At 48.9% G+C, this 11,742-nt stretch overlaps 4 protein-coding genes across 4 annotated transcripts, besides 1 other annotated feature; 1 reads left to right on the top strand and 3 right to left on the bottom strand.

The window, feature by feature from the left end:
- Nucleotides 1–144: 144 nt before the first annotated feature.
- Nucleotides 145–2,621, bottom strand: FPSE_01316 (uncharacterized protein; the record flags this gene model as incomplete). The annotated part of the gene is made up of 6 exons (XM_009254436.1): nucleotides 145–948; nucleotides 1,000–1,912; nucleotides 1,966–2,198; nucleotides 2,247–2,317; nucleotides 2,377–2,464; nucleotides 2,574–2,621. The coding sequence occupies 6 exons, from the start codon at nucleotides 2,619–2,621 to the stop codon at nucleotides 145–147; spliced, it is 2,157 nt and encodes a 718-aa protein (XP_009252711.1).
- A 1,124-nt stretch (nucleotides 2,622–3,745) lies between these two features.
- Nucleotides 3,746–5,944, bottom strand: FPSE_01315 (uncharacterized protein; the record flags this gene model as incomplete). Its single annotated transcript, XM_009254435.1, has 1 exon — nucleotides 3,746–5,944. One exon carries the CDS (start codon nucleotides 5,942–5,944, stop codon nucleotides 3,746–3,748), a length of 2,199 nt encoding a protein of 732 aa, XP_009252710.1.
- A 2,641-nt stretch (nucleotides 5,945–8,585) lies between these two features.
- FPSE_01314 (uncharacterized protein) lies at nucleotides 8,586–9,387 on the top strand (the record flags this gene model as incomplete). The annotated part of the gene is made up of 2 exons (XM_009254434.1): nucleotides 8,586–8,734; nucleotides 8,781–9,387. The coding sequence occupies 2 exons, from the start codon at nucleotides 8,586–8,588 to the stop codon at nucleotides 9,385–9,387; spliced, it is 756 nt and encodes a 251-aa protein (XP_009252709.1).
- Nucleotides 9,388–10,423: 1,036 nt separating this feature from the next.
- Nucleotides 10,424–11,004, bottom strand: FPSE_01313 (uncharacterized protein; the record flags this gene model as incomplete). Its single annotated transcript, XM_009254433.1, has 3 exons — nucleotides 10,424–10,472; nucleotides 10,529–10,746; nucleotides 10,915–11,004. The coding sequence occupies 3 exons, from the start codon at nucleotides 11,002–11,004 to the stop codon at nucleotides 10,424–10,426; spliced, it is 357 nt and encodes a 118-aa protein (XP_009252708.1).
- A 292-nt stretch (nucleotides 11,005–11,296) lies between these two features.
- Nucleotides 11,297–11,323: a microsatellite.
- Nucleotides 11,324–11,742: the final 419 nt, after the last annotated feature.

Genomic DNA, 11,742 nt, shown 5'->3' with positions numbered 1-11,742 from the left:
TATAATATGTACCAAAAGCCCCCCTTTTCAACGCCTTCCAATTCTTGTATCAATATCCTGCTAGAGTCAAGATAGAAAAAGACCTTTGTTCATGCTATCATTTCAACAGTTGCTATATAATCCAAATATGGTATCACTTTTAATCTAGAAACGGAGGTCCCATCCAATTTTGGGACCCAGCTTGGGAAGCTCATCGGCGACGCTCTGCACGTCCTTGTCGCCACGACCACTCACGCAGATGACAATATCTTCGTCCTTCTTCATGGTCTTGGCTAGCTCAATGGCACCATAGATACCGTGAGCAGTCTCGAGGGCGGGAATAATACCCTCAAGCTGACTCATGAGCTTGAAACCAAGGAAGGCCTCGCTATCAGTAGCAGCGACGAACTTGGCTCTCTCATTGTCCTTCCAGGAGCTCAGCTCGGGGCCGACACCAGGGTAATCTAGACCAGCAGAGACAGAGTGCGTCTCACTGATCTGACCATGCTTGTCCTGAAGAACATAGGTCCTCACACCATGGAGAACACCCTTGGAGCCGCCAGTGAGGGTGGCGCTGTGTCGGGGGGTATCGACACCGTCACCACCGGCCTCGACACCTAGAAGCTTGACGCTGGGCTCGTTCTCGAAGGGGTAAAACATGCCGACAGCGTTACTGCCACCGCCGACACAAGCAACAACAGCATCAGGAAGCTTGCCTCGCTTCTCAAGCATCTGTTCCTTAGTCTCTCTACCAATAACAGACTGGAAGGTTCGGACGATTGTGGGGAAAGGATGAGGTCCAATGGCAGAACCAATGATGTAGTGAGTGGTATCAAGATCGACGACCCAGGCTCGGAGAGCCTCGTTGACAGCGTCTCGGAGAGTCTTGCTACCAGCCTCGACAGCAACGACCTTGGCGCCAAGCAATCGCATACGGAAAACGTTGAGGGCTTGTCTTCGGACATCCTCCTATTCATTGTATTAGTCATTGTGCTTTCAAAAGAATCCGGAAAGACTTACGGCTCCCATGTATACCGTGCACTCCATGCCAAACTTGGCACAGACGGTGGCCGTGGCGACACCGTGCTGTCCAGCGCCAGTCTCAGCAATAATTCTTGTCTTTCCGAGTCTGCGGGCAAGGAGGAGCTGTCCCAGAGCGTTGTTGATCTTGTGGCTACCAGTGTGGTTCAGATCCTCACGCTTTAGCCAGATGTTGGCACCGCCAGCATACTCGGTTAGTCGCTCCGCCAAATGCAAATGGCCGGGTCGTCCCATGTACTCGTAGTAAGATCGGTATTCCTCCCAGAATGACGGATCATCCTTGATCGCGTTGAAGCCCTCCTCAAGTTGGGACAAGCAGTCCATCAGAGACTCAGGAACATATTGGCCACCGAACTCGCCGAATCGCTCAGGGATCTTGCCATGAAGAGCAGCAAGCTGGGCCACCAAAGCACTGTCCTCCTCGGCAGTGATATCCGCATCTGTGATAGTATCGCTGACAGTAACGTTGTCACCACTGGGCTCCCTAGCTCCGGCAACGGCTTCGACAAGGCCAACCTCTCGAGTGTTTGAATCTCCAGAATCACGGCCGGACAGGTAGGCACAGTACTTCTCGATATCGGAAAGTGCTTGACCAGGCTCAGCATTCTTAATGGTTGTGATGATCTGACTACCGACGACGACACCGTCTGAGAGAGTTGCAACGCTCAAGAAGTGCTCTCGAGTACTGACACCGAATCCAACAGCTGCGGGCTTGTTGCCACTGTACTTCTTGACTCGCTCGATAAGGTCGGGGAGGTTCGCGTTGAGAGTGCCGGTAGCGCCAGTGACACCCATGCGAGAGACGACATAGATGAATGAATCGGCAAGCTGGCAGAGAATCTTCATTCGGGTATCTGAGGTGGAGGGGGCGATGAGAGGAACGTATGAAAGACTAAATACAGAGTCAGCTTCGTATTTCATATTAGATCTTCAAGGCAGACTCACCGGCCCTTGTTACAGAGCTTACGGAAAGAAACGGCCTCCTCAGGGGGCAGGTCGACAACGATGAAGCCATTGACACCGCATGAGTGGCAGTCCTGGAGTAATCGCTCCTCGCCATAGCTAAGAAGGGGGTTGTAGTAGCCCATGAGCATAACGGGAGCCTTGAGGCCGCGAGATCGGGCCTCCTTCACCATGCCCAAGGTGGATTCGATCGTGACACCATTGTTGAGAGCAATCTAAACTGGTCAATATTTGTTCATTTGAAGAAATATCGGTGTACCTACCGTGTTGGCAGTCTGGATGGTAGGGCCGTCTGCAATTGGGTCGGTGAAAGGTGCACCGACTTCGATAACATCTAGAGACAACAGCTTGGTCAGTACAGTCCATGAATCCGAATGCAACGGAAGAGCTTACCAGCGCCACCCTTCTCCAACGCCAGCAGGATGTTGGGAGTATCTTCAGGCTTTGGGTAACCGGCAGTGACGTATGTTACCAGCGCAGACTACTCGAGAGAGAGAAAAAAATAAATTGTCAGCTTCTTTGTCTTGTCGGGCATTGGGGTTGATCATCGATTTACCCCGCCGAGGGGCACTCATGATGGGTGTACTGACCCTGTTCTGCTCCTTGCAGCGCTTGAAAGTCTGTTTGATAGCGTCCATGGCGAATTGATTTCGTCTCTGGTCTCAATGAGAGTTATGGGGAGAGGAGTGGTATTTTCGAGCGAGGACTTGTTGTCTTTAAAAGAAGATTTCGGGGTCGACGTTGTTGGTGACTGCATTTTCCGCCACCGATGCCGGAAGAATGAATTCCGCCACCTACCATTGACTCGTTTTGGATGGCTCCTGCCCTGTCCTCATGCACGTCGCCCGCAGCTGCAGCTTCCGCCCACACTCCGCCATGCAGCCGGCATCATAGCAGCCCACATCGACCCCGGACTTGCCTAATGCGGTAATCAATCAACCATGACATTGGACATTGGCCAGTTACAATTTCAGGGACTTGCAGCACGGCATGGCATTTAACTTCATGTCACATCTAATTCCTGAGCATGTAAGATCTGAGCGCTAGCCATGCCGCACTGCCTACAGTAAGGAAGAGTGCGTGTCAAGTGTACCGCATCCATTTGTTCACCTTCTAAGTCAACTGCCATAATCCATCAACAATGTCTACAGGTAGCTACCTACCTCCTGTATGCAGGTGGAGATGACCCATTGGGAAATCTCTTTGTAAAGAAACTCCGACGTCATGCGACTTGCAGCAAAGGATCAGATGGACGCCATGATGCTATGAACAAAGAATTGGTCCGTACATAGTAGAGAAGACAAACAAACATTCTCAAAAGGGTATAGGATACACGGCAACCAACACTGACCACATATCCAGCTAGGTCCAAGTACACTACAAGCATAGAGACAATCACAATGCAGTGGAAGAGACATTTTACGATTGCAATCGTCAATTTGTTTAATCAGTTTAGAGTAAAGCTAGAAACAATCTGGTTCTGCATCATGTAGACCATGAATCCAGACTCAGGACCACCCCATAAGCACGGGATATAAACGACAACATCTTTTCCTCGTCTTTGGGATATCAATTGAGAAACAAACGAAAATATTCTTTGAGTTGCGTCCTTTTTTCCAAAATAATGTCAACGCATTCCATAAATCATCGCTTCATGCAGTCAAGTAAGGATCGTCTCTCACGGCACGGGTCCAGCCAGGGCCGGAGTAATGTAGAACTGCAAAGATACCACCCTTCAACTGTTTATCGGGCTCCAACACTCCTAGTGTTTGCCGCTTGCCGAGTCCAAGTAACCGTAGGAGCTACTTCTTTGGTGGCCGTCCACCTGTGTAGCGCGGGCCCCAGTGGCCCCCGACATGAACTTCTCGTCACGCCCGCTTGTCGCTTCTCTGTAGTGGTCTTCTTCACCTGAGGAGGATCCGAATCGAGGGAAGCTCGCGGCACCGTCGGGGTTCCCAGGATCGTGGTGCCCAACGCGAGGGCTGAAGCCTGGTCGATTGTCTCCAGTGAAGCGCATACCGCCTTCAGCACGGCCTTTATCAGGGGTGACCATGCCGACTATTGTCCACACTGTGCCGATGAGAACAACGAGTACATACAAGAGAACCAGACCAGTGGAGATGAGGGCGTCCTGAATCAGCTTGTTGTGAAGCCAGTCTGTAACTGCCTTGACAGCGCCCGTAACCTCATCAGTAGTAGCGCTGGACGGGGATGCTAGGAAAGAGCCAAGCTCCGCATCACCATCGACCGAGTCCTTTGCACCCTTACTGAAAGTGTCATTTTCGAAGAGCGGGAAGTTGACCTCGGCATGGTCGTGTACCCAAGTCAAACCTTTCTGTACGCCCTCAATCTTGTTGCCGATGACACAGTAGAGGACTGTCTTGATAGGGTCTAGAAGGATAGTCCCCTTGAAGACAGTGTCCAGGCCATCATTCATAGTCTCGAGGAAGGTGGTGAGAGTATCATTGACGGCATCCGTAGCATTGGTGACATAGCCAAGAATATCGTGGTTGATGTCGTCGCTGAATCCTGTAATAACACCGTTGGCGTCATTGGCCCATCCAGCAGAGACACTCTCAAGATTCTCAACAACATCATCGGCAAATGCACCAACCTGGTTTGCCAGTGCAGGTACTTCATTCTTGATTGCTCGCAGTAGGAGCCATTGGCAGAAGCAAGAGAAGAAACCAGCAATGGCGAGCGACAGAATGAACAATGCCGGGACCGAGGTAGCATAAGCGAAGAGCCAACGAACAAGGATCTGTCGCTTTCCCTTGAAGCGGGAGGCAACCTTGATACCGAAAGTTGCGGTCATGGGCCGAGATGCAATGTAGACAATGTCCATCGGGTCATATGCATTTTGAGCGATGAGGCGCGCGTGCTGTTGCTGTCGTCGCCATCGTCTGATCTCAAGCCAGGCCATGGGGATGATGACTGCCAGGGCGAGAATGATCAAAACTGTAATGAAGATTGTTCGGGCTTTGGCGATAAGCTCGAACAGGTTGTTGAAGAAATTGTTTAGGGCATCGTTCTCGGAGCAGAAGCTCAACTTCTGTTTCTGAGCAAGAGGGAAGGCATCCCGGTCAAACTTGTAGTTGCCATACGTTTCATTGAGGGTTTTGCGGACAAAGTCGAATGGGATGGAAATGGCCTGCTCAGTCAGGTTTTGAACTTCTTTGAAGTCGGGTAGGTCATCCTCCAACTGTCGAACATCCTTGACAAAATCTTCGGATTTGAGATCAAAATCTTTAAGTTCCTTGATGGGGGCGGAGAAGTCGACCTTGGGGATATCTGGAACGAGGCGTCCGATTACTGATCTCTCAATACCGTCGGTGATATCGTTAATACCGTCTTCGAGTTCTTTTGAGATACTTTCGATCTTGCTAGTGGCCTTGTCAATCAAGCTGTTGAACTTCTCGGTTGCGCCCTCTGTGACATCGGCGACAACATCCAGGCTGCCGTGAACCATAGCGGTAATCAGGCACACATATGTGGCAGTTAGGAAGTTGATGTAGAAGATAATCATGTTCTTGACGCCCACTAAAACGAGGTCGAGCATGTACACCATAGCGTCTACCGATTTCTCGATTCCAGAGGCTGCGAGTTCGTTGACACCTCTTGATAGGTAGTGAGGCATGGAAGCCATGGCGCTTCCAACATCTTCGACTTTGGTACAGGCTGAAAGGGCTTTGATCTTGGCATCACCAACATTCTTGTTGAGGTCGACGATTAGGATCATGACCCGGATAAGGACCAGGATGAGAAGAACTGTCCAGCGGTTGATCCATATTTGAGATAGTCTTGATCGTAGACTTAGGTAGGGGGTAACATTTGGAGAAGTATCGGCTCGAGCTTCTTGAACCTTTCGCATTTCGGTCATCTCGAATGACTCTGACCGAAGGGAGTTGGGCACAGCCGGGTAGACCGGCGGGTCGTCGTTTTCTTTCCGTGAGGAGAACATCTTGTATCTATGCGTGTTGGTTTATTTGAACGATGAAATTTGTTCGAGTAGAATAAATGGGAAGATGCAATGATATGTAGCGAGCAAAACGAAAGCCAGTTGAGCCCAGTGGTGATGATTAGGGTGTTAAAAGGACAAAGATTAATTATAAAAAGAACCCAAGGCCGGTAAATGAAAGGAAATGCGACAAAGGAAACGACGGGCGTGAGCAAAAGATTTCAAATCTATTGTCTATGATTCCATGCTGTTTGTTTGGGGTATAGGTGCGATTGTATAAGTGAAAGAAAAAGTGGTTGAACAATAGAACAACAATAGAGAGGAGGGGCGCGAGAACAATAAGAGAAGAAGATGAAGGAGAAGCTTTGGCAACCTACCTGACTCACTCCACAACAATAGTATCCAATGAATAACAATTCCTGATCAATAGTAACTCGAACAGAAACGCCTTTGGACTTCTCGATAAATATGGCGGCAGCGCTTAGAGTACGAAGTGGTGAGGTTGAGCTAAGCGCCCGCTTATACCAGTGGCCAGTCACGATGCTGGGAAATGCTTGAACAAGCAATTTCGAAACTTGGCCAAGAGTAAACGGGATTCTGAACGGGAGATTAGATGTCGTTTGTAATTGAAGCAAGGCTGAGGCTTGGCTTGCGTTTGTGATTGTGTTTACGCTGGGCTGTCGATTGTTTGACTTGTCGCTTGAGTGGCCCAGCCGCATCAAACTTGGGTTGCTTGTTATATTGGAGTCGCTCCAGACCAAATAGTCTATATCAGAGACGGAAAGACTTGCGCAATGAGTAAGGTGATTTGAAATACCACAGCATCAACGACAGCAGCCTCCAAGTGAATGGGGTGTGTGCGAGTTGATGTACAGATATATAGTGAGTCACTCAGAGTGCAAGGGGAACACCGTGGAGCGACAGAGGTGAGTGGTGCCCAGCGTTCCAAACCTCAGCATCAGTCAGAGGCGAGGAACATGGGAATTTATCTGATAGGAAGACAACGCATCTTGGTTGTCCGAGCGGGTGACGCCATTGCAAGTCAATTCTCTTCCCATGAAGCCCTAGTCTAGTAGCCTAGCTTGGGCAACGAGCATGGAAGCAAACATCTTGGCTGATTCCAACCTGCCAGCTATTCGGTGAACTGCGCCGTAGAGACCCATCGTGCAAAGTCACTGGTAAAAGCAGGGTCTTCCGAGGATGGTTGGGAACGGTTATGATCGTCCTGAGAACAGGCTGTGATGGTGAACATTTTTTGAGTTGCCGACCAGGATGCTGTATTTGAGGTGAACAAGGCCAGGGCTGACAGCCAGTCAAACGCCGGGAAAGGGTCGCGCTAGCATCACGGCCCCTGGACCCTGGTGAATAGCTTTCCAGAAATGGTCAAAGGGTCTCTACTTAGGACCCCTCTGCGCAGGGGTTCACGTGGTTGGTAACCGCTGATCTCGTCCAAGGAAATCGCCACTGATGAGTTGTGATTGAAACAGGATTTTCTAGAAAGGCTGACTAAAAAGCGCCAAAGCCACGGGTTGCCTGAATATGTTTCTGATCATCGCCATGCATATTCTGAAACTTGGTCAGCGGTGAGAAGAGATATGTAATGAGTCGTTGAAGGTATTTAGTATTTGGTATTTAGCCGTAGAGGGAGCGGCGAGCTAAGAATCACCTATGATGTCATATAGAGGGGGTTTGTTTGTTACCGACTTCTTCAGCTCATGATTTGAGCGAATGCTACCTTAGACAGGAGATCCAGTAATTAGGCGTATGTTGGTAACGAAAGTGCAACGAGACAAAAGTCTCCATTATAATCAGCTCAAAATAGAGCAATCGAGTATGCAATTTTACGAAGCGCTTTGTGTATCGACCCATCGGAAAGATGGTCGCGACATGGTCGTCCTTGTGTAAAACGATTGGCTGCGGTTACAGCCGCTGGCAGCTATCTTGGCGCGTAATGAAACGGAGCCCACTGGTGACGGGAAGCTCAGCGACACCCAACCATCCTAGGAGAGCTTAAAATAACGGGACTCATTTGGTGAACCAGATCCCGATCCTTGAGATCAGTGTCTTTTTACTGTTTTTCGTTTGCCAGCTTAGCGAAAAACCTGCTGTTATCGTGAGAATGGTCGTCTGATGAACAAGATTAACTATAGTGCGAACGATCAACCCATCGAGGAGAAGGGTGAAGCGATTTGATACTCTTTATCCGAAAGAAATCAGTTGTTGATTTTTTGTCCACGAATCTCTACTATGCGACATATCCAGCGTTGGACTTTGTGGATGCCTTGTAAAAATCACTAGTTTTGACGAGAAAGGTATTTCATAAGATCTCATATGTTCAGGCAAACCATGCCTTCTCGTCTGGTATATGTTAAAGTAAACGTCTTCATCCGCACTCGCAACCACGCCCATCTTTCTGCATATCACTTTCTTTAGAATTTGGTAGCAATTGTGTCACCCTGCAGTCACTGATGCGTAACTCGAACCGCGGGGTAACAAGAAAGCTGTCAGCGGGTTAAAGTTGATAACCTAGTAGTTTTGAGGTCAACACCATCACATCGTTTTTGTTCGCAGATACCAACTGTAGAGCCTTGCTTCATTCTCACAGTATACTGTTGCTTTCGACTTGGCACACATAACTGCAACCATGGCGGTCGCAATCTCTGAAGAGCAAGCTACCGACTTGAGCAAGCAATATGACACCCCACTTGGCCTTGCTCACTCAACTATGCAAGTCCTCAAGGACAGGATCAAGCTTCATTATGATCTTGCTAGCGACTATTACCTACGTTTATGGTGCGAACAAAGCTTGATAATCGACCACCCTGCTAATTTAGACCAGGGGCGAGCACATTCATCACGGATACTGGCCAACAGAGGAATCTGAAGCCACACAGACAAAAGAGGAAGCCCAGGCAAACCTCATTCAGTTACTTCTAGACATCTCCAAAATCCCCTCCAAAAGCTCGGTTTTGGATGTTGGATGCGGTATCGGTGGCACTTCTCGCTATCTCGCATCCAAGCACGGTAGCTCTGTTACTGGAATCACCATCTCCACAAAGCAAGTTGAGATAGCGGACCGCTTGACCAAGGCCGCCGTAGAAGATGGGGCTTCACTACCCGATGTATCAGGAGCTCGTGGCTTCATTAAGCTCGGTGACGGAAAAGTCAAGTTTCTCGAGCTTGATGCCGAAAAAATGGGTGATTTCTTCAGCAATCAACAAGGCTCATTCGACGCGGTCTGGATAAGTGAGGCACTCAGTCACTTCCCTAACAAAGCACTGTTCTTCGAAAACGTGATGAAAGTCCTCAAGCCTGGAGGCAAGCTTGTATTGGCAGATTGGTTCAAGGCCGAGGACTTGGACGACACCACGTTCACCAACGATATCAAGCCCATTGAAGGTAGGGTTCCATGCAAAATATCATTGAGTGTTTCTGAGCTTAAGTAAAAAAACAGATGGCATGCTCCTACCACCGCTCTGTACCCAGCAGGGATACCTTGATTTGGCAAAACAGGCTGGGCTTCAGGTATTCGCCGAGCCGAAGGATATCAGTCAACAGGTCCGAAAGACATGGTGCGTACAGATGCTTCTTCCACAGGTAATATGGGCAATAACCTTACTTTTTTTTTTCTTTTAATCTCTTAGGGATATCACCTGGTCTCTTGTGCAGAACCCATCTCTGTGGGCATTTGCATTCACTCAAGGACGTGACGGCATTGCCTTCTTACAGTCTTTTCGGGCGATGAGACGGGGATACGCCAATGGGTCCTTTCGCTACAGTGTGATGGCGTTCCAGAAAGAAATGGCGTAAAGTAGCTCCGACTTCAACTCACACGCATCAACAAAATTATTTGAGTTCTGAAGATTTAGATAGGCCTTTGCGGGCGGTGTTCTTCTGCTTTCTTTCTTTTTCCATCCCGATAAAGAATGGTATAGACAGTATTTCCGATGACTCTTCGTTCAGTATCTAATAGTGGCACATGGTCTCCTATCAGTGGCAACATTGTCATTTGTAACCAGTTCTGATCACCAATACATTTACAATCTGACAAGACCGGTCAGGCACATGGCGTGCTAGCGCTCACTGGTATACTTGAGCCCGCTGATCGGGTCATGGCTATGCAGTCCAACTATGTAACTTTTACAGAAGTTCAGTTTGAGTCCCTATTCTCCTTCTGTACATTTGCTACTTGTTCAGGCATTCGTGAACAATCAGCGTAAAAGCATAGAGCAGAAATCATATGAAGGGTCAGACATTGTCATACTGGTTGGTGGTTACAATTTGTCTCCGCTGCCCTATGTGACAACGCGAACATATATTGTTACCATAAGGAGCAGTGAACACTCTATTCGAGTCCGACGTCTGGACATAGAAAGTTGATAAGAATATAACAAGTAACCATCAAAAAACATTCACCCAAAATACGACCGTAACGCCTTCATTTCCGACTTGGAAGATAGAACCGATCCTGCATCACCGGCCTTACGCTTCGCCAAAGGTGTTCTCGCCAGAGTAGGTGATGTAGAGGAAGCTGCAAGTGATCGTATTAGTATTTCGTCTTTACTTCATGCCTGCTGGGGAACATACCCGTCCTCATCCTTGTGCTCCTCATAAATGCTGCTCATCAGGGCAGCTGTCGGGGGTAGAACCTCGTCAACGAAGATAAAGATGGCCTTCTCAGGAGACAGCTTGATTCTCTTGCGGATGACGTAAACGAACTGGCCGACGGTCAGGTCGGCAGGGACCAGGTACTTCTTCTTGTCGATGGTCGCAATATCGCTCTTCTCGACCTTCTCGCAGATAACCTATTCGCAACATGTCAGCAAGTTGTCGGGTGACGGAAAGATGAAGAGAGAAGGCGGTCGGTAAACGGGCGTGGAACCCCCCAGTCTGTTGATGTCGTTGTCGAGTGAAAGCGGATGTTTCGCCCAAAAACCAGAGAATATGTTATTTGTAGGGGGGAAAATACATACGGGAATACGATCAGCATATTTCTGACGAATGCGCTCGGCCTCAGCCTTGCGCTTCTCGAAGGGGTGCTCGTCCTTGAATTTGCTGCGCATGTTGACGGTGATATTTGTTGTGGAGGCGGTAAGTGTGTTGGATTCAAGTGTCGCGATGACTGTTGGTTTCAGGCAGCGAAATAGTCGAAAAGTTGTGGTTGAGGGGAAAAGGAAGAAGAGGGAGAAGGGAGATGATGACGGGTTGGAAATAAGAAAAAGAACTAGGTTACGGTTTGCTTGCGTCAGGCAGAATAAGTAGGTGAGGTGAGGAAATGCACAGAGTGACAGAAGGTGGCAGTGACACAGACACAGTACGCGCATACACCATACAGATGAGCGGTCGGCCAGCGCAGACTTGACCTGACTTGTCTTGACTTGAGAGGCAGCAGCGCGGGTTACAGTGGGCGCCCAGGGCAGATGGCACCTTAGCAGGTGGCAGCAGCACCCAGCCCAACTCACGTTGACTGGACATGCGCGCGGGGCTAGATGGCTAAACTATAAATGGCTTAGCGCAATGATGCTCGGTGAATCACAAGAGAGGCCCCGCGAGGCAACAATGGCGGGGAAGCAGCAAGTCACGTCGCACTGTATCGTCACAGGGTCGAGAATGAGAGTTTGTGAGTGAATCCTCAAAAGGACCCAGAGTTCATCGACGAGTTTCTTTAATTGACCTCGATTATCCAACACGACAAAGACTAGGCCTAGGCTTATATATAGTCCGGATCTGACAGTCCAGCAGGGCTAAATAGTTTTAGGTGATTGCAGTCATTAAACACCTTTTTTCCATACCTGTATGGG

The sequence above is a fragment of the Fusarium pseudograminearum genome, chromosome 3 (assembly GCF_000303195.2).
Source record: "Fusarium pseudograminearum CS3096 chromosome 3, whole genome shotgun sequence".
In the NCBI taxonomy this organism is placed as follows: Eukaryota; Fungi; Ascomycota; class Sordariomycetes; order Hypocreales; family Nectriaceae; genus Fusarium; species Fusarium pseudograminearum.
This window is presented reverse-complemented; position numbering and strand designations above follow the sequence as displayed.